Source organism: Venturia canescens, chromosome 9 (assembly GCF_019457755.1).
Source record: "Venturia canescens isolate UGA chromosome 9, ASM1945775v1, whole genome shotgun sequence".
NCBI lineage: Eukaryota > Metazoa > Arthropoda > Insecta > Hymenoptera > Ichneumonidae > Venturia > Venturia canescens.
Window position 1 is genome coordinate 11,924,776 of NC_057429.1, and position 21,999 is coordinate 11,946,774.

General features: G+C 39.4%; 2 protein-coding genes across 4 annotated transcripts in view; one reads left to right on the forward strand and one right to left on the reverse strand.

Moving 5' to 3' along the window:
- Positions 1 to 385: 385 nt before the first annotated feature.
- LOC122416404 (ribosome biogenesis protein BMS1 homolog) lies at positions 386 to 4,770 on the forward strand. The gene is made up of 2 exons (XM_043429336.1): positions 386 to 695; positions 1,065 to 4,770. The coding sequence occupies exons 1-2, from the start codon at positions 597 to 599 to the stop codon at positions 4,692 to 4,694; spliced, it is 3,729 nt and encodes a 1,242-aa protein (XP_043285271.1). The 5' UTR covers positions 386 to 596; the 3' UTR covers positions 4,695 to 4,770.
- A 70-nt stretch (positions 4,771 to 4,840) lies between these two features.
- jbug (filamin-type immunoglobulin domains fbug) overlaps positions 4,841 to 21,999 on the reverse strand; it is a 46,639-nt gene continuing 29,480 nt past the window's right edge. For all 3 annotated transcript variants that reach the window (XM_043429335.1, XM_043429333.1, XM_043429334.1), the window contains exons 16-37: positions 19,931 to 20,077; positions 18,676 to 18,903; positions 17,452 to 17,766; positions 16,836 to 17,054; positions 16,264 to 16,584; positions 14,072 to 14,293; positions 13,654 to 13,841; positions 13,308 to 13,512; positions 12,575 to 12,712; positions 12,311 to 12,484; positions 11,315 to 11,980; positions 10,999 to 11,214; positions 10,738 to 10,914; positions 10,183 to 10,422; positions 9,867 to 10,010; positions 8,599 to 8,757; positions 8,055 to 8,203; positions 6,343 to 6,967; positions 5,985 to 6,203; positions 5,715 to 5,911; positions 5,278 to 5,580; positions 4,841 to 4,997 (exon numbers count right to left, since the gene is read on the reverse strand). In XM_043429335.1, coding sequence (XP_043285270.1) covers positions 4,929 to 4,997; positions 5,278 to 5,580; positions 5,715 to 5,911; positions 5,985 to 6,203; positions 6,343 to 6,967; positions 8,055 to 8,203; positions 8,599 to 8,757; positions 9,867 to 10,010; positions 10,183 to 10,422; positions 10,738 to 10,914; positions 10,999 to 11,214; positions 11,315 to 11,980; positions 12,311 to 12,484; positions 12,575 to 12,712; positions 13,308 to 13,512; positions 13,654 to 13,841; positions 14,072 to 14,293; positions 16,264 to 16,584; positions 16,836 to 17,054; positions 17,452 to 17,766; positions 18,676 to 18,903; positions 19,931 to 20,077 — 5,321 coding nt within the window. In that variant the 3' untranslated portion in view covers positions 4,841 to 4,928. The remainder of the gene's footprint in view (positions 4,998 to 5,277; positions 5,581 to 5,714; positions 5,912 to 5,984; positions 6,204 to 6,342; positions 6,968 to 8,054; positions 8,204 to 8,598; positions 8,758 to 9,866; positions 10,011 to 10,182; positions 10,423 to 10,737; positions 10,915 to 10,998; positions 11,215 to 11,314; positions 11,981 to 12,310; positions 12,485 to 12,574; positions 12,713 to 13,307; positions 13,513 to 13,653; positions 13,842 to 14,071; positions 14,294 to 16,263; positions 16,585 to 16,835; positions 17,055 to 17,451; positions 17,767 to 18,675; positions 18,904 to 19,930; positions 20,078 to 21,999) is intronic.

Sequence of the window (21,999 nt, forward strand, 5' to 3'; positions counted from 1 at the left end):
TTCGATGGCATCATCTCGGTTTTTGCAGTTCTCCATTTAGATTTTCTGTCTATAGAGGCGCTTTGAACTCTACAAACCGGCCGCTTGATATGCTAGAGTTTTATAAAGTAGGTTGTCAATATAATTTCTAAATATTCATAAATATCATCAAAAAAAAAAAAATTAATGACGGAAAAAGTTTTCTTCGACATGAGCATATTAACTAGCAATCTCTCGGATGCTATGGCTTCGTTAGCAGCAACATGAGAGGGGCGGGGGCGGCTGACGCTTTGAATGCGTGATATAGATACGTCGCTGCGCGCTCTACAGCGCATGAGTGGAACTACATTTTCCGTGCCCCAAAGCCCAAAGCTAACACCTGCTAACACTGCTAACACGGCCCCGGTTGTCTGTTAGTCTGTTAGTCTGTTGTTCCATGTTCCATGTAAATCTATGTTCTCTGCTCTGTATAAACGTGACCGCATGGTGCGTGGTGATTAACCTCAAAGTCGTAAGATTCCAACGAAAAGTGTCACTACTTTGATTGTCGTTAAAATCTGCGTTCAATTTGTAGTTCAATAATATATGATTATTGCTGATATAAATAAACTAGTAAGATGTCGAGTGAATTTGAAAATGTTAAGCAAAAAACTCACAGGGATCGACATTCGGGTCGCAAAGCCGAAAAGAAAAAAGCGAAAAATGAGCACGAACAGGTACTGTTTATTTGAATTTTATTTACTATTCGATTTCTCGTCTGCATTATTTCATGGAATAAAAGTATTGGTTGAAAAATTCAAAAAAATAAAATTATTTTCAATTTATGATGATTGATAAAACGAAATTAATCAGAAATAAAAAATCCTTCAAAATAGGAATTTTTTTTTCAAGTTATTGTTGATGTTATAATTCTCATCATGTGAGTTTAATTTAACCATAGACCTACTATTACCTACAACCAATTTTATTATAAGTAGAGAATGATCTTCGATTCAAAAACGTGTCTAAACACAGCTTTAATTGAATGGAACAAACTTTAACATATTATTAAGATCGATTGATTCATAGAGGAAATATTTTTTCAGATTTTAACCGACAAACAGAAAAATCCGAAAGCCTTCACCTTTAATTCGGCAATAAGAGCAGAGAGAAGGTTCCGCAGAAAGCAGGACATAGACACAAAGAAACAGCATATACCGTTGGTAGATAGAACACCCGTAGAACCACCTCCAATATTGGTAGCTGTTGTGGGACCTCCAAAAGTGGGTAAATCTCTGCTCATACAATGTTTGATCAAGAGTTACGTGAAGCAGCCTCTGACCAATATCATTGGTCCAGTGACGGTGGTATCGGGTAAAAAGCGTCGTATAACATTTATGGAATGCAACAACGACATAAACAGTATGATCGACATAGCAAAAGTAGCTGATCTTGTATTGCTACTCGTGGATGCATCATTCGGTTTTGAAATGGAAATATTCGAATTTTTAAATATTTGTCAAGTTCACGGAATGCCGAGAATAATGGGAGTTTTAACGCATCTTGACCTTCTCAGTAATGCAAAACAATTGAGAAAAACAAAGAAAACCCTCAAAACTCGTTTCTGGACTGAAGTTTACGCAGGTGCAAAGCTCTTCTATTTATCAGGTTTGATGCACAACGAGTATCTCCGTACAGAAGTAAAGAATCTTGCGAGGTTCATTTCGGTCATGAAATTTCGACCGCTCACCTGGAGAACCAGCCATCCCTACTTGCTTGCTGACAGAATCGAAGATCTGACTGCGCCGGAACTCGTTAGACAAAATCCCAAAATCGACAGAACGATCAGTCTTTATGGCTACGTTCGAGGCGTTCCGCTGAACAAAGAGACTTCGGTACATATTCCAGGCTGTGGGGATTTGAGAATAAAAGATGTAAGTTTTCTTCCGGATCCTTGTCCTCTTCCGGAACAACTGAAGAAAAGATCGCTTGTAGAAAAAGAGCGGTTTATTTATGCTCCGTTTTCTGGTGTTGGTGGAATCGTCTATGACAAAGACGCCGTTTATGTTGAACTCGCTGGCAGCCACTCCCACAAAGAAGATGACACCGGACTACTCTCCAATCTCATGGAGACTCAGGAAACCTTGGATGAAAAACTGCAGCGAAGTGAGATGAAGATATTCAGCGATACCGAGCCGATAAAGGCACAAGATGTCGCAGCTCACTTTGCATCTGGTATGAGCGAAGAAATAATTGCGGAGGAAGGTAGAGTGAGGAGAAAAGTTATTTTTGCGGATGAGAGCGAGGAGAAAGAAAAAGTTACATCTGGAGATCAAAGCGACTCGGAAGGTGAGAATGAATCAAGCGAAGAAGACGAATCAAATGACGAGGACGGAGATGAACTCGGTGAAACCAATGAAGGAGATGAAAATCTCAATGAAAGTTCAGACATAAATTCTTCTAAGCGCAAAGTAGCTGACGAAATTCAAACTAAAAGCACGAAAAAGCTGAAAACTAAGAGTTCGTTCGACGAGGACGATTTGGAAGCTGAACTCTCAGAACTACGTGCTGAAGGAACGGTCAAAAAGGAGAAAGTGGTGGAAAGCGAACCGACGATTTATCGAGCACTCACAAAAGAATCTGACGTTCATGTAAAAGAGAAAATAACTCAAGCTCTTGGAATGTTGAGTGAAAAAGCGGTAAGAATCAAAGAACCAAAATTAGAGGCTCAGAAGGAATCGACAGACGACGAAAGTTTTGATGAGTTGAGTGACAATGATGCAGAAGGAGAACCCGAAAATGCAGAATCCGATGATGGGGAATACGAGTCCGAAATGGAAAAAAGTGAGGAGGGAGAAGAAGATGAGAGCGAAGGGAATGAAGATTTGAAATGGAAAAGCGATTTGGCATCAAAAGCAAAAGAGTCTTTCGCGAGTCGTCAGAGAAATAATCAAAACCTCATGTCCCTAGTTTACGGTACAATCGCGTCGTCGAGAGAAGAAGAAAATAAAGAAGAACAAGAGGAAGGAGAAGAAATTGGTGGAATATTCCGGGTGGTGAGTGAGGAGCAGCGACGAAAGCTTCAAGATCGCGAACTAAAGAATCGCGAAGAGTCAGCATTTTACACAAGTGACAAACCGCGCGACTGGTTGGACCCGACAAATAAAATGCTCGTTGTCGATCGTTTCGTAACAGGCAAATGGAAAGAATCGGAGGACGCTGAAGAGCTTTTGAAACTTGACGATCTCAAGGACGAGGATGTTTACGGAGATTTTGAGGATTTAGAGACTGGGGAACGCCATGAGGCCGCTGCGGGAAAAGCTCCGGAAGAACTGGGCAAGAGCGAAATTGAAGAGAGAAAAAAATTAATGGAAAAAAAGCACAAACTTAAAGAACAATTCGACTCGGAATACGACAACAACGAAACAAAGACTTATTACGACGAGCTCAAACAGGAAGCTGAGAAACAATCGAAATTGAACAAATCGGAATTTGAAAATTTGGATGACGATACGAGAGTTCAACTCGAAGGTTTCCGGCCTGGAATGTACGTACGAGTGGAAATCGATTCGATCCCGTGCGAGCTGGTGAACAATCTCGATCCTTCTTATCCTTTGATAATCGGTGGCTTGCTGCACGGTGAAGAAAATATTGGCTTTGTGCAAACTCGAATAAAGAAGCATCGTTGGTACTCGAAGATTTTGAAGACGCGTGATCCACTAATATTGTCCGTTGGTTGGCGAAGGTTTCAAACGCTACCAATTTTTTCGAAACTCGAGGATGACATGAAAAATCGAATGTTGAAATATACGCCTGAGCATGTTGCTTGTATGGCTCATTTCTGGGGCCCGGTGACTCCGCAATCCACTGGAGTTCTCGCGATTCAGGACGTCGCAACGAGACAGCCAGGTTTTCGTATTGCAGCGACCGGTTCGGTCGTCGAAACCGACAAGACTACCAGAATCGTAAAAAAGCTCAAACTCACCGGTGTGCCACTGAAAATCTACAAAAAAACTGCTTTCATAAAAGACATGTTCAACTCGAGTTTAGAAGTGGCAAAGTTCGAGGGCGCCAGAATAAAAACTGTATCGGGAATTCGTGGACAAATAAAAAAAGCTGTTTCCAAGCCCGAGGGCTGCTTCCGTGCAACTTTCGAAGACAAGATCCAACTGAGTGACATCGTATTCTGTCGCACTTGGTACAAAGTCGACGTACCCAAATTTTACAATCCAGTTACTTCGCTGCTCTTGCCATTGGCTGAAAAGAGCCAATGGCACGGTATGAGAACAACGGGCCAACTGAAAAAAGACAACAGCATAAAAGCTTTGCCAAACAACGATTCTCTTTACACGCCGATCGTTCGTGAACCGAAAGTCTTCAAACCTCTCGTCATTCCACGCAATCTTCAGAAGAATTTGCCCTACCGAGACAAACCGAAATTACAACCGAGTTTGAAGAATCGCAAAGTCAGTTTCGAGGCCACGAGGCCCGCGGTCGTTCGCGAACCGAGGGAAGAAAAAATATCCAAACTTATGAAAATGATACGAACCACCTACAGTCACAAACAAGAAAAACTCAAAGAGGCTACATCCCAGAGAATGAACGCTTACAAGGCGAGGGTTGAAGCTGAAGAAATGAAAAAAATGAAACGGCAGAAAGAACTGAAAAAACAAGTTTTCCGAACTTTGAGCAAAATGGAGGCGAAAGAAGCGAGAGAGGCGAAAAAACGTCGCTGACGACCGGAGTCGTCAGCAAATTCTGTACATTTGTTATTTTAGCTTTGTTAATGCAATAAATAAGTATGATTTTCAATTTTTTTGTTTATTCGTTGTTTTATATTGAAAACGTAGATTGATTTATTTATGTATAAGTTACAATAATATATATTTATACACATATATTATCGAATATATTATATTAGTTTGTGTATTGCAAATAACAATATTACGCGTGGCTCGTTTCTTCGCATTTTAAAGTATAGCTTGTGAACCTCGCCACGATGTAAGAGTATGATGGCCCGTTGAATAATTATCTGCACCCTGAAACAAAAAATTCACTCGTTATCCAAAGTCTAAATAATATAAAATTTTCAAAGTGCTCGAAAATGTAGATAAAATCTAAAAATATTTATCAAATTTAAAAATATCATTCCAAGGATCTTGGAGATTCTCTTCTCAGTGAAAAAGATCAATTTCAATAAGCAAAAAATGGATTAATCTTGACAGGTTATCCCTTAATATTTTTAAACAAAATGTAGAATATAGAGAAGAATGTTTTCAATAATGGCGAAAATTATGAGATAGAATAGAAATAAGGTACCTGCGTAAGCAATAACAATTCGTCCTGCGTATCCACGATTCTAACGGGGAAAGGTGAGCCTGGAACAAGAACACCTGCCCAACGTACTTCGACTCTGTAATCGCCGGGTTCGGTTGGATCGTAACGGCAAAGTATTATACGGTCTTTTTGGGTTTCTCGCTGCATCTCAACTCGAAATGCACCTTTGGGTCCTCGGACTCTAACGGTAAGTTGGCCTGCCCCAGCACCGCGCGTGTCACAGATAAACCTTGATTGGAATGTTGCTAATACTCCGTGCTCTATCCCGGGACCGTAAACTCGGACCTGTTTGCATGCGTTAAAATGAGAAAATTTCGAGAGGTTGATTTCAATTCAGAAATTATGAGAAATAATGAAACTTCGAAGGAAAAGAAAAATTTATTCAGAAGATAACGAATAAATTGAGATTGGGGCTTTACCTTGGAAGCATCCGGCGCACCGGAAACCCTTAACGTAAAGGGTGAGCCGGTAACGTGTTCACCGGCATATTTGATCGTGAGGGCGTGCCGACCGGACTCTTGAGGCTTTACATTGAGTGTAAACGTTGCATCGCCATGGTCGTAAAGCTCACAATAAGCAACTTTGTGGGGACCAACGCAATGCGCAGTTAATTCGCCTATAAATACAATACCAAAAATATATTTGTTTCCACACAAACGAAAGAAGCTTTCGTTCGAACTTTTTTTTACCTGGCCCAGCTCGCCTGGTATCGATGAAACTACGTATTTCTTGGCCAACAATCCCATGCTTTAATCCATCTCCGGAACAGACGACTCTAGAGGCGTCTGCGGCGGATGTGACGTTTATTTGAAGCGGGCAACCTTTCAGTTGTCTTCCGTTCCATGATACCGTCATCAAAAGAGATTCTGAGGTAAGCGGAACGTAACTCGCACGGTATACACTGTCACCTGTTTATGCAAAAAAAAAAGAAATAAATAGAAAATATGAACCAGTGGCCAAACGCATGAGCTGTTTTTCGCAAATTATTCGAACAAAATGGTGGAAGAGAGAAAGATGAATAACAATAGCGATGAATAAAATAATCACCAAGATGTTGTAAATTGACATTAATCTCAGTAGTGGGAGAAAATAATTGAACTTTGGGTGTGCCATTTCCAGCTTGAGAGCCGTCGATCGTAAAGCTGACTTCTTCGCCACATTTAGCAGTCGTCAGTCCCCGTCCGCGCAGCATAACGCGACTGGTGTCCTGAGGAGGAGGTTCGAGTTCCTGAACCACAGCGATTTTTGGTGCACCAGGAAACGGTGAACCGTTGAACATGATTTCCATTCGATGTTCGCCGCCGCCGTTCATTTGTGGGGGTACGAGTTTCAATCGATTGTTCGACGTCATTTCAAAGGTGATCGGTTGGTCGGCGATACTGCCGCTCAACTCGCCAGGTCCAGCTTCTGCAGTGTCGAAACTTATTTTGGACGTTGGGCCCAGCTTAAGACGACCCATCTCGTCACATATCGCTGCCCAACCACCGATCACACGAAGATTTCTCGTGTCTATGATCTTTGGATGCCAGGGCGATCCTGGTAACTGTTGGCCCGCGCAAACAACCCTCACGTCGAACACTCCCACCTCCGTCGGCACGAACGACACATTCCATGTTCCTGGATTCGCACCAGCCTCGATCGTCGCTTTCGACACACTGTCGGGACCATCAACCTGTCCAACATGGAATAATACACAATCCTCATTTACTCAATTTTTTAAACGACTCATGATTTGACAGAGCTATTCAAAATTATGAATTGTGAAATTTTAACACAGTTGTCGGAAAGTGTACGAAAATTAGCGTGTTCAAGATTCGGATTATTATAATGAAAACCTCGAGAATTCTAGAGAATCTAAAAACTTTTTACAAGAAAAGATAAAATCGTCTGATTATTGGTTGGATAATCATTTTTTAATGTTAATTGCACATTAATTAAGGGCTGGGTAACGTCAATTCGGTGAAAAAAATTTTCAACTTTTTTTTAGAAGCTACAGATAATACATGTCTATTTTAATGAACGTGACATCATAATTCAGTATACGAACAAGATTTCCTGAATTTTTAAAACTCAAATATCAATAATCAACTCGATAGTAGCAGAGGCACTTCGGAAAATGAAGTGAACAGTGTGAATCGAAATCTACTCGACCGATCCTTTTGAAATTTGGCATGTTGTTTCCTTACACAATTGACCAGGTATCTACGAGAGCTTCTTTCCAATTTTTCATAATTATTAATTTTGCGATAACAAATAGGCTCATTTTTTAGGCGAAAATCAGTGTTTTTGTGTTACAAAAAATTGAAGAAAAAAAATCTTCTCGTAGATACCTGGTCAATTGTGCAAGGTCAAATTTCAAAAAAATCGGTTGACCAGATTTCGATGTATACTGTTCACCGATGGACAACTTTTTTCTGAAGTGTCTCTGAAGATTTGCTACCATCGAGTTAATTATTGATGTACGGGTTTTAAAAATTCGGTAAACAACGTTCATATATTGTAATATGATGTCATATCATATTACATTAATCATACAGCAATCAATAAAATTGATTGCCTAATCAATTAATGCTTTATTGATCGCCTAAGCTAAATTTTTACATTTTTTTTCAATTCGAAAAATAAAAATGAACACATTTGGTCCGAGCTGCATCAAATTGTTGCACATATCTGTAGATAGAAATGTATAGATGCGTAATAAGTTATCTATCACATAAGTGAATACACGTATGCGAATGTATACAAAGAGAAAGAAATACCTGAACCGACGGTGGACTTCTCGTGCCAGTGACGATAAAATGTGCTGGCTTTCCCACGTGCCCACTCAACAAACCCTCGCCTTTCGCTCGGGCTTGTCCAGCTGCTTCGACCGTGCATACCACTGGACTCCCCGGTATTTGTGAACCTCCTGATATTTTTAAGGACAAATTCCAATTACTTAAAATAGATTGTTAAAAGGAATAAGAAATCGTGCGTACCGTTGCATTTCAATATTTCCATCAGCACTTTTGTCGAAAAATTTCCGAACGATAAGCACGCAAAATCACAGAAAGGGAATAAAAAAACTTTAAAGTATCAAGTGGAAAAGTAGAATTCTAATTTTTCCGTTATTTCACTCGTTATTTTAAAGACTAGCTTAATTGGAAAATTTAATTCTTTCCTCTATTGTTATTTCAACTCAAAATATACTGTTAGAGTTGAATTTTAATAATAATTTAAGATGCATGGGTATAAAAAAAGTGACAGGAAAAAAATATTTGTGATAATTATATTCGATGCGATGTCGATAAAGAAAAGACTTACCGTAAGTGACGTTAACCATATAAGATCCAGGAACACTGGGCGAGAATTCGATCATTTCAGCCCCATCGTTAAGGCCGGTAACTTGTAAAGGCAATTCTTGTCCGAGTGGGCTGGTCGCAGTGACATCCAAATCGGCGACACCGGCATCGACTTTTATCACTGTCAAATAACGAAACATCAATGTTCCAATGCCGTTTAACTCGACGATAAGACATGGAGACACAGAAGAAGCAATCAAAGGCAAAGTCAATCGAAGCTTAAAACAATGATTAAGACAAGAGACAGAAAACACATTAAGACAATTATTAGGATAATTATTTTTACGAATTCATGAATTTAAAAGAGAAAAAACAATGTTGGAATTCGCGACACGCTTGAACTTCGATACACCTGCGCTCGAGGAAACATTCGAACAACGCTCTGTTCACCTCGGTGCATTAACAAGGCTATTCGAAAGTAGTCTACAATTCAGAGAATATCTCGACCAACTGTTGCCCACCGTGGGGCGAATATTTATTGCGCTGCTCTCGGGCAGCCATTGGCAGCCCCAGTCGACTGTGAAATTTATTGCAGAAATATAGACGAACTAATGGAATTCATAGAATTTTTTTATCTACAAAGGCATATTTGGAAGAACATTTTCGGAAATGATTTTCCAGTTTTACACTGTTTCAAATTCAATTTTTCATCGTTACATATTTTTTCAGATTTTACGCAGTGTCGGATAAATGCAAAGTAAACCTGCGCTGAACTAGGGAAAAAAAATGCACGACGTAACTTTACATTTTTGTTTAAAACGATGACGAAAATGAAGTGGTAAAAATTCTGTGAAAAATGAATGAAATTGAAAAGCGAACTGGTGGCTCGCGGTAAGCAAGTTATAGGACGCAAAAGAATATGTTGGTCGTTACGAATAATTTCGCTGAAAACATTGATTTACGCGCGTTTCTCCGAGAGTGCCAATAACTGTGATACAACAATTTTATTCGTGCCTGATTATTGTAATTACGTCGAAGAGTCTTGAAACGTCAAATAAAATTGTAAAGCGCAGCTACCGACTTTCTCCCGTTTATCGTTCGTTTTTCCTGCTCCGCAACGTGATTGTTGTGCGGAAAAACACGCAAGGAAAAATCACGGAGAACAGTAATACGCTAATTAGTCGTATAATTTACAAAATAACGGAGATGAGAGATTTGTCCGACTAAAAAAAAAAAAAAAAAAAAAAAAAAAAACAGTTCGAAAGGAGAGTTGATTAGCAGGGTACTCACGTTTGAACGCGATACGATCGTGAACAGAAACTGTTGTTGGTCCAAGTTCTTGAAGCTTGACTTTTGAGGCATCGAAAGCTTGGCAGAAAAATGGTGAACCCAGAACTGGTTTGGCACCTTGTAATACGTCAATTTTATATGTGCCTGTAACAATAAGCGAATCGTACTTATTTTATTTTATTTGATTACCACGATTATAGGAATACGAAAGAAGATCTTATGAATAATCCAGTCGAAAAGAGGAAAAGGGACGAAATTTGAGCATCAGTTAAGCGCAATTTTACTACGTTTAAGTGAAGTTTCAAATGTTCTTTACCGACGGAGTTGGTCGTAAATTCGGCTAACAGATTTCCATCCCGATGTTGATAACAGCGAACCGGTACAGCATTTCCTTGAGGGCCACTTATGACGACATCGAATTCTTTGCCAGGACGACCGAGCGTTTCGATGGTGAAAGAAGTTACTTTGCCAACGCACGATTGATAAAGGCCAAGACCCGTTGCGGTGACTTCCCGACCTCCTGTTGGTCCTCTCACAGCAACTTCTAAAGGACTTCCTGTTGCACAAACACGATTGTTTAAAATCCAAAATTCATTTTTGTCAATTAATTTCCTCTGATGAAAAAAATAAATAAAAACTAAAGACAAGTTTTTCTCTTTATACTCGAAGTTCAATGATCGACAAAAACATTTTTTTTTTTCATTGTCACGAATTAAAAGATGTGTGATTTGAGATAACCGCTTCCAATGAACAATTTTAAACGAATGGATTGAAACTCATCATTACATAAACTAATTATAATATTTTAATAAATAAATTTTAAAAAATATTGAATTATTGTGAAAGAGAGTGAGGAGACGTAAAAATTTACCTTGAATATGAACCTCATTGTATTTGATGTGAACTCGGTGAGGAGCGGCCCGCGTAGGATGAAAAATAACTTCGTAAATTCCATCTCCAGCTTCGCGAATAACACTGTCGACGTCAGCACCACCTGCTCGAACATTCGCGATCAATTTCCCAGGGCCAGCGTCCTTCGAAGCCACGACTGTTTGGCAAACGTCAAAGTCATCCATTTTTTATGGTTTCGGAATTAGGCGCGAGAATGATTGTGGAATTCTATAGTAGTTACCTATGATCGTTCCTGGACGATGGCATATGGCATCTGATATTTCTTTGATCGTTACTTTACTCGGATCGAAGGCTTGCAATGCCTGGGAACTTATCACCTTATGACCATCGCTGAATATTACGTTATACGTTCCCACCTGGCGAGTTCGAACTTCCACTCGATAAAGACTTGGCGAGAGCTTCGATAGTGTGCTTGGGATGATTATCCCATCAGGTCCTAAAAAAAAAGAAGAAATTCAAAAGATAAATTGAAGAAGTAGAAGAATACACGTTGCATTTTTCAGCAGAAAAATGGCGAAAAGGCGAGGGAAAGTTACCAGTAACTTCAGCAGAAACGGGGCCTTCCAACTTGGGCATGTCGAGGTCCATGTAAGCGGTATTACCAACCCGGATGACGGAGGGTCCATCAAGGAGTCCACCAATGACGGGGCACTTGAAAGGACTTCCGGGTACATTGTCATCGTTGAAACTGATATTAACGTAATGTGGGCTGGTGGTTTGAGGCACAAAAGTGACGTCATAGAGTCCACGAGCACAAGCAACGACCTCCGCTTTGACGGTGTTGTTTTCAGTGCTAACGACCAATTCGAGCGTTCCTTCGCCGGCTTCGGCAGCGTCGACGGTGAAGGTCGTCGCTTGTCCGAGAAGAGCTTCGCCTAAACCGGAAACGTGGACTTTCGTAACGTCGTAAATGTTACAGGCGAATGGCGAGCCCTTTATCGACTCTCCGTCGACGAGAACACTGACGTTGTGACGGCCAACTTCGACCGGCGTGAAACTTATGTTGTAACGACCTTCGACCGGTTCTATCGTTATCGGCAACGCAATGTTCGACGGTGGTGTAACAATCACATCACAATTCGTCGATGACGCCTGAGGATCTACCGCGAATGATATCAATTGCTTGACTGCACCCATTTTTAAATTATTCCCGGTTATCACTGCCTGACCGGCCCCGACGACTTTGCAGCTGAACGGAGAACCTACAAAAAAATGAAAAAATATTCATATTACGATAAATAATAATACGAGTATTCGCAATATTGTTTCTGTAAATCAATTCATTTCGAATAGTTAAATAATTGAATATGTAGTTTTGTCGACAAATTGCTGATTAGTGATGACTACAAAGTTTGATGCTCTTAGATTTGTGACAAACCGAATCTTTTCAAAAATTACCTTGTTTTCATACAAATTCTGTAACACTGATCTTCAACTCTGTTCAGATTTTCTGTAATACTTTTTTAAATGTGGAAAAATGATAAATGAATGTATGGTAAATATTGAATAATGATAAATTAATGTAATTTTACCTGGTACAGGTTCACCGTTGAATCTAACACTGAGACTGTGCATCGCAGCTTCTTGGGGTTTAAAATTCACTCGAAATTTGGCATTGCCCTCGCTCTGTACATAGTTTGGCACATTTTTGCCGTTAACAGCGACAATTATCTCAAGGTTACCGGCACCTGCTTGACTGGCGTTAACTAAAAAAAAAAAATGTCAATAAAACCACATCGAAAATCGAGCGATATTCACGAGAGCAATGAATCTCTTTTTTGGAATAAAATACGTACTACTGAAAAATACGGGCTTCCCCACGACTCCACTGTTGATGTCGGTGACCTTAACTTTGTCAGCGTTATAAGCTTTGACGAGAAAAGGACTGCCCTCGACGTGCGATCCCCCCAGTTTAACTTCGACGCTGTGGTCACCTGCAAAAATTCTTTTTCTTACAATTCACCATCATTTGAAACTCATTCAACGATTTTTTTTTTATAAAAGCTGAAGAAAGGTAAACTTTTTCCGAAAATTTTAATGTTTAAGGAAGATCATGCGTTACTTGTGATTCAAAAAAGCAACTCAACTTTTTTGCTCTTTTCATGATCAAAGAAACGAATGAAATTTATTCTCGCAATTATTAAAATTATTATTACTCGATAACCTCGAATAAGTGTTTTTCTTTTTTCATTCCCAAGTCATTTTCACCGGTAACAAGGCTTTTTCTAGACATCATTGATATCTAAAAACATTCTATTTTCTTATTCTCGTTTTTGACTCTTCAAAGTTGGGAGGATCCTATTTCATTAAATCCAAATCGTCGCACAGGAAGTGTGCCTGCCATAAGAGCTTGTGTACAATCCTTCAAAAAATGCTATCTTCGTTAATTGTTTTCTCGACAACTAGACGGTAGATCCTATAATAATTCCGGGAATAAATGCACGATGTATATTTCAAATTCATTATCTTGTAGTAAAAATACACAAGCTTTTTCGCATGAACTTTTTGTAATCGTATCTTGACACCCACCAACATCTTTGGGTGTGAATCCTGCCGTATAAGATCCCTGAGTGACTTGTTTTATTTGAACAGGAAGACTTTCTCTGGTTGGTGAGAGTACTTCAACAACAGGAGTACCCAACGAAGCATCAGCCTCGATCGAGAACGTTGCCATTCGATTGACCGAGACTTTTTCGAGACCTTCGGTGATGAGGACTTTCGCTGTGTCACTAACCTGTACAATTTTTTAACCAAATTTTCGAATCTTAGTACAGTTTTTACAATAATAAATGACTGCACATTGAGTTAGGGGAATGGACTGTTCAATGTATGAAAAAAATGTACGAACGTACGTTTCGACGATAAAAGAATTTACCTGACAAGTGAAAGGACTGCCGGGAACATCTTCCCCGTTGAATCGAAGATCGACAGTGTGAACAACGGGCTCACGAGGTGTGAATGATATCGCGTACGTGTGAGGTCCTTGGCCTTGGGCCGAAGTTGGCACTCGCCCCCCATTAACGGTCACTTCCAGGTTTCCTGGTCCCGCTTGGCTCGTTTCGACTGTAAAATTGTTTTTCATCATTGACGTTTGAAACTAACTTACACAAACTTTGTTACTTCAGTTTTTACAGCATGAATTATGAATGCAACAGATTTTTAAACAATAGAAATAACCATCTTTCGAATTAACAATTTGATGAATAAAACTCGCATTTCTCAAATTTAAGACTTCTCAATACTCGATATAATAAAAGAGAAAACGAAATAAAAAAATAAGTGTATGAGAATACCTAAGAAAGTGACGGGCATGCCGATGACACCGCGCTTGGAGTCTTTAACTTTGATGGCTGTGACATCGTAGACTTTGCAACTAAAAGGACTTCCGACGACAGGTACATTACGATGGGTGACAGAAATACGATGTTCACCAACGACACGTGGAGTGAAAGCAACGGTGCACGTTGTGTCTTTGTTGTCGGTAACCTGAGCTGGTACGGCCTGTCCATTGGGCCCTATCAAGTCCGCTTGTTAGTCGTATTACACAATGTAGCCAGCCAAAAAACGAAGGCGAGCAAGGCTGGGGGGTGTTTGGGTATAGAAGAAGAGAGTGGATTAGAGCGATGGGAGGAAGCGAAATTAACTCGATATTCTATTCTTCTTTTGTTTCTTCAAAGTGGAATCACTGGATGCAGATATTGTCTCTCTAAAGTTCTCGTAACGGACGTGTCGTAGTCCCAACTGTAAAATGTTAAAACTAGGAAAAAAAGGAGGAAAACTACGAATTTTTGTCTCTTACTACCAAGCAATCCACGTTACGAAATAAGCAATGGTTATTATATTTTTTTTATCATTCTACTCGTACTAAAAGAAGAAATAATGGAAAATACTAGTTTCGCCGAACTGCAAATTGTTCTTTTCTTTCCATTCGATGATTATTCATGAAATTTGATAATTGAGACATTTATTGTGGTAACTGAAATAGAAAATGTGCTCTTATGGCATTCCTGTGTGGGCTATTCACATTGGCAATTGTTTTACTATCATATGATTATGAGAGGAATTATTAACTGACTCTGGATAATTATAAATAATAAACGGTGACTTAATGAATTATCAATTAAATGATTACGTGTATATATAACTATATACATATATTTATGTTTATATGTCTATTTATATAGCACCATTATTTCGATGGACTTGTGTTAATTCGTTATTGACACAGGCAATTAAAAAATAAGGGAATTAGTTAGAGCCTTAATAACTTGGTAACGTAACCCATGCCAGCAATTGATCGAACCATGCGTTTTTTTTTCGACTCAAAATGTACACGACATTTGGAAAAAGGATTTGAGTACTGGGATTTGCTTCTTCATGGATTATACGAGAGTTAAGTACCCACCACCGTTCGTTGCATTACAAAGTCCCATTTTTTGATAAAGTTAGAGTTAGAGCTCAGAGAAATGAGGCATTTTTTTTGTATTTTTGTGTGTTTTTTCTTTTGTATTGAGAAGTCTAGTAATGTCGTAGTCTGAAAGCTGGCCGACCTGCAACAGAGAGAGGGAGAAGTTTGCTCTCAAGCGACACCGAATAAAACGTGATGAGAAAAAAACAAAAACACACTGGTGAGTCGAGAGTGCTCTCGTGCGGATCCTCCTGAATCTTTTCATTTCAACGAGCACTTCTGATGACACGAATCCTTTTATTTACAAACGCTTGACGAAAAAAAAAACGATGACGCTTAGTTGTGATTTGTGATCGGGTGAAAGATTATTAGAAACGCTTATGTCTTTGCACATGTAAACACAAAGTTTATGACCGTTCAGCTGTAGGAAAAAAATCGATTCGCAAAAATATCATCATGTTTTTTGCATTTTTTCTTAATTCCACATCAAAAATCGAATCGACGTAGCAATTACTCGTCATATTTTTATAAGAATTCGGTGCCAACTGTTTTTCTGATCAAAATTCGTCTTTTTTTCGAGATAAATTTTTTGGTTTCAACGAATCGATTTATTCCTGTTGACAAAATGAATGTGCAGGAGAAATAAATGGTTGAAATAAAACCACGGAAAAAGATAAGTGAATAATTCAATAAATATGAATAATGTACATGTAGGAAAGAGAATAATCATGAGTGAACAGCTGTTTGTGCATCTCTAGAATATTGCTCGTGACCTATAATGACGTGATTGAGTGTACAAATTCAGCGTAAAGTTTAACAAAGAAAAAAATATACAAGAATACATATCTTAATCTCGATTTTCGATAAAATTTTCATGAATTCTCTCTATCAAATATGATCAATTGAAAAAATTTGATTAGAAACGTAACGTACAAAAAAATGAATACTGAAACGTTTTTTTCGGTTTATTAACGGTTTCTTCTTATGATTTTTTAAACTGGCTCGCCGTAATTTGGAAAGTGAAACCCGAATTCGTGAACTAGATTGCTTTCTCGTTGTCGAAATGGAAAAACTTACCTTCAACGTTAACTTCAAGATCTTCCAAGCTACCGGCAACGTTACTGACAGTTAAATAACTTTGCCGCCCCAATCCAGCACTGCTCAGAGCTTGACCACTCACGGTCACGTGACTATCGCCACCTACCCTCGTTATGATTGGGCAACCCGGTACGGTACGTTTGTTGAATGCAATATTAATGACGTGCTCGCACGCCTCAAACGGCACAAAACTGACCGAGAACCGAGCGTTTCCCTGAGGGGTTACTTGGGTGGGAATGTTTTGGCCGCGGGCCGATATCGTTATCTCCAAATTTCCTTCTCCAGCCTGACTTGCATCGACTGTTGAAAAAAGCGTTGAAAAATCATTAGCAAATGACGACTCATACTTCTGCAGTCGAAATCTGTTAATATAAGTCGTGAAAAAATGTCAAATTTGGAACTATTGAACAGTGAATTTAATTTCTAAAAGCTTGCTTATTATTCTTTGAAATGACTTTGAATCATTGACCTCGAAGTACTATTATTTCCAGCCCAGATGATCGCAAAGTTTTTCTTTCCAGAATCGTTCGCTGCGGAAGAAAAATACCCACCAGTAAAATGAGTAGGTTGACCAACGCTTCCTCGAGCCACAGGCCCGATGAGGACTTTATCAGCGTTGAAAGCTTTCGCCAAAAAAGGTGTACCATTCACATGGTGACCGTTGTACTCGACACTGATCGAATGCACGCCAACATCTCGTGGTGTGAATTCGGCGGTAAAACCGCTGTGAATATTTCCTGTCACTTTGACAGGTAATTCCGTCGTTGGTCCTGAAATAAGATAAGATAACGAATCCCCTGTTAAATCGACTCGAAAAATCATTCAATCAACCTCGAATCAGCACCAGAATCATTCAAAATATTGGAAGGTGACTCTCACGAGATGAAAAATGTTGAAGCTCGTTACTTAACTTTCTGGTCAATGTCAAAGAGCCGAAATACTTTATATCGACGTTATGCGAGGACTTTGATCGTTACGAATATTCCAGAACCTCAGAACGTTCCAAAACATAACAAGATCTCTTTTAATTACTTCAGTTTAAAGTCTTTATCTGTTTTCTTGAAAATCGAAAACTTTTTTATTATGAATTACAAGATTTCTCATCGTTATGGTGGAAGGAGGTTTAAAAAAATGAAATTTGATTATATTCGTTCAATTGGGACTGACCTCTGACGGAAACCGCGAGTTCGGCGGAACCACTTCCGTCAACCGCCATGTGAAAGCTTGCGGGTTGATCAACCGGTATCAATTCCAGGTGGTTCAAGCTCAGGATAACTCTACTCGTGTCGGATACGGTGCAGACGAAGGGACAACCCGGTACGGCTTCCCCGTTAAACTTGATGTCGATGTAATGAGGCTTTGCTACGTCAGGCGTGAAGGAGACGAGGCAACGACCACCACCCACAACTTGCACGTCGTTTGGTACCTCGCCTTCGTTTATCGATATCTCCAATTGACCCTCGCCAGCGGCACTCGCGTCAACTGATTAAGGAAAATAATAGAAATCGATGTTAAATCAACGCTCCATTTTTTACTCCAATAAATAACGGTCGGTGAACATTTCGGCCGAGGCAACTTTTACTCGTTTCCATTGATTCATTATTCTTCATTTTTTTTCTACCTTACGTTTGACGGATAGAGTGAGAATAATCATTTTTTCGTTTGATTTAAGAAAAACGGATCGGACTTATTTTTCGATCCAACTCTACGAGAATACTCAAATTTTTTACGAACGTTACTTTTCCTAATTCATATCCCCTCGCTATTTTAGCAGACCCATGAAACATTTTCTTTGGTTCCCATCCTAAATAACCTCGCTCAAAATAATCAACGAACAAAACAACCATGGAAAAAAACCGCTGAACAGAATAATAACTCTAACATCCCAAAACAAACAAAAACAATAAACAGTAAATTTATAATCAAATATTTCAGATCTAACAATGAAAATCCCGCACAGAGTTTCATACTTGTCCGCAATCAATATTTCAAATGAATATTTCAATTATTTTCCATATTCCACTAATTACAAACTTAAAATTCATTTTAAATAACGCATGGATTTCATATTTGTCCGCAAACAATATTTCAAATGAATATTTAAATTATTTTCCATATTCCACTAATTACAAACTTAAAGTTCATTTTAAATGACGATTATTATTCTCGTGGTTGTTTCGTTAATCGCTTTTTGTTCATGGTTATTTTACCAGGTTATTTTTAGCGTGGTTATTTACGCCGGACACTATTTTTTCCTTTACTCAAATGTTCTGATTCCATTTGATGATCGAATTTCCACAGTTTCAAATTTATTTCGTCCCAAAGCTCATTACGACGAAGAAGATTTCCGTCGGTACGATCCGGATCGTCGTGAAGCCTGAAAAGCTGTACCTCTGAATTGGCAGGCATGTCCAACAACGGCACTGGGTATGTCAGTAACTTGGATGAGACTGCTGTTGTAAACTTTGGCGACGAGAGGTCCTGCCGGCAGCTTTTGTCCCGCGATGCTCACTTCCAGTAGATGACTGCCAACCTCGGTTGGTGTGAACTCGACTCTAAACTCTCCTCTCCTCCCTGGTTCCTCCTCAATGTGAGCAGAGATGTGCCTCTTTGAAGGACCTTTTGGAAAACACACGCATTCGTTCGTATTTGTTGTTGTTATTGTTTTTTTTTTTTTTTTTTTTTTACAGTTAAGGTTGATGGGTGACAACTACGTGATTTTTGCAGTAACTATATTTTTCGAAAATTTCAAAAGACGAAACTTGTTTGAAAACAATAATTTTATTATTTTAGAAATATAATTGGTAAAGAGCCAACATTTTTATACAATTTTATTATTAAAAAAACGTTTCAAGAGTTCATTTTGATTTGCGTGGTGCAGCAACTGCCGCTGCTGTTGATGTCACGCTGTCAGTTTTGTTTACAAATTTTATAGTTTATGAAGTGAGTTTACTGTCCAAAGTAGTATTGAAGTGGAGGAAAATGAAAAAATGAACGATGAAAAAGTTTACCGGGATAAAAATCGTCGTTTTGTAAAAATTTACAAAAAAAACGTGGCGAACCTAACGAACGACGAAATATGGCCAAAAGGTCGAACTGACTCGACATGCGAATGTATATTGAATGCAGCGTTGTCAAACGTTACTGATCCATTTGTCGTGTAATCCGAACGATTTCTCATCAGATATTTTTTCATATTTCAGCCGATTTTCAATGGTAAGGTTTAAGACTAAAATACTCATGTATTCTTGAATATCCATGAAATACAACGATCGATTTTTTTTTGCGAAATCTTGGATATAACTAATGAAAAAATTCAATAACTTTTAATGCGTGTACGGCTTTCATATGCCGGAGTGATAAGTGTCAGAGAAAAGTCGATATTCAATAATTAATTTGCTGCTAAACTGCACGGTAACTAGCGTCGAAATTTTGCAAATCTATCCACCAGTACATATTCATTTTTGCCTACCAAAAATATCATCGCGTAATCTTGGATAGCGAATATTCACTCATCTACCTTTTTTCAAAGGAATGTCAAATAAACTGTGAAATTCATTCAAAAAATAATGTTTTTTGATTCGCAACGATTTTTCTTGGACCCGCAAAATTCGCAGTTTTTCGGGCAGTTTCGTTCTATACTCACTTATAATTTGCACATCGATTTCCTTGCTCGAGAAACCAAGGGCCGAGAGTTTGAAGAGCGCGGGACTGCCTGCAGGGACCAATCTGACAGAGTCCCCGACCACAGACATTTTCGGACCTGGCATTATGCCTACTCGCCAAGGTGATCCTGAAACAATTTTTTTCAATTGACCATGAGCCACTTGTCTCGTGATTAACGTCAATACTTTGTTTCTATTTGTCGTTTAAAAAGTTGGTTATTTTCTCGCGATTTATCACGATCGAGGCTCGATTTATCGGGTGGATTCCGTGGCTTTTAATTCTTTCGGATTGAAAAAAAAAAATTGTGTTTTTTCTTGCTGAGCGTTGAAGAATTCTCTCAAGAATCAGGGTGAATTTGAAACTCTCGGGATTCGAACAATTGACAAAAGCGGGCTAACAACGTCGAGGGAAAGGATGCGACAACGCGGAAAAATGTTCGACGAGCTGATCGAGCCAACGAGAGCGATTCTGATCGGTCACACATCAACGGATCCTCGCCTTGAGAAGCAGAGGAAAAAACGTAGCTGAATCTCGGAATCCAGGAGGGAAAAAGCGAGAAATCGATCGCGAATTAATGCGATGAAACGAGAAAAAAAACGCAGAGCAAAACGGCAGTGAATTTCTCCGGAAATCCGGATGATCCATTTACCTCAATCCCGCGCACTTGGGAAATTTGAAAATTGCCTGAAAAACTTAAGAAAAAAAGAAAGGGGAGAGAGAGAGAGAGAGAAAAAGTGTTCGAACGGACTCGAAAGTCCGGACGATCGAAAAACTTCGGAGGCAGGTAAACCTCGACGATGAACGCGTCACGCGACACTTTGATTTATAAATATATCTGTATAAACGTATGCCTTGAATCACACACAACTAAATTGCATATGCTTTAATCCGAGCGACAATCGAGAAGCGAGGCACGCGAGCAGCAGTGTTTTTCTTCGACGCACGTATTTATTCCGTTTCGTGTTTTTCACGAGGTGAATTCGGTAGGCGAATTTAACTGGTTTTTCCGATCGTCGATGTACGGTATTCGCGATCGATGCCCGGGCGATCGTGAGCGACCCATCGCGTCCTATTCCTCTTTCCAGCAAACACAAATCCTCGTTACACCCACGACGAGCTGATTTATCGTTTTTCCGTGTAACACCAACGAATCGAAGCTGAAAAAACACTGCGACGCTCCCTCGAGCTGCTCGGAGCTTCAATTTTTTTCTTTTCAATCCTTCTCGAAATCGAACGAACGAAACGTCAGCACATCCCGATTCCACACGACCGAGCCGAACGACTGTACGAGACAAGTGTGCGTTCGCTTCAGCCGAGAGACCGCCACTCCGCTTGCACACTCAGGGCCGTAGCCATTCCCAATCGCTCCTCAACAATCAGTCGCCCGACGTTTCTCAAAATCACATCGAGAAATTAAAATTTCTCTGCTTCCACCGATCGACTCACGATTACACAATTTCGTCGAACACGACGAATTTTCGCACAGTTCCTTCGAAATATTTTGCAACATAAAATCATTTTCGGCCGGAGAAAGATTTTTATTGCTCGTTCCAAAATCTCCAGGAACTCGTACTTTTGTCGTTTGTTTATCGCTCGCGCAGTGGAAGTAAACACTTGCCGAGGTTTCGTCGAATTTTCCCATCGCTTTTCACCTTTTTCCTATTCTTTCAGAGCTTTTTGTTCATCGCTCGATTCGTTAATGAAAAAGTACTTTTTTTTTGACTATTCGTGCGGTATTCTCACAATGTTTTTCAGTGCTCGTTCATTCTTGAAGCGATTATCGCCGTGACGAGTCGGAATATTAACAGAAACGGATGGTGTTCGAATGGAATAAACACCGAAGAAAGTTCTCACGAGTCGTTTCGACCTCCGTTTCCAATGAAAAGTTCGAACCACTCATAATTGACGTGCATTTCAATCACTCGGCCGATTCCCATCCGAGTGTGCAAGTGCTGTGAAAAAAAATCAATTCTGCGCTCGGCGACGATGAAGATTTTTGCGGTTCGAGGATGTAAAATGACTGAGAGCATCGATAAAGCAATCGAGCGA

What these genes read in the sequence shown, in the direction of transcription:
- LOC122416404 (XM_043429336.1), top strand. Translation starts at nt 597, where the DNA reads ATGTCGAGTGAATTTGAAAATGTTAAGCAAAAAACTCACAGGGATCGA. An exon ending in CGAAAAATGAGCACGAACAG is followed by an intron (nt 696 to 1,064) that starts GTACTGTTTATT and finishes ATATTTTTTCAG; the next exon opens with ATTTTAACCGACAAACAGAA.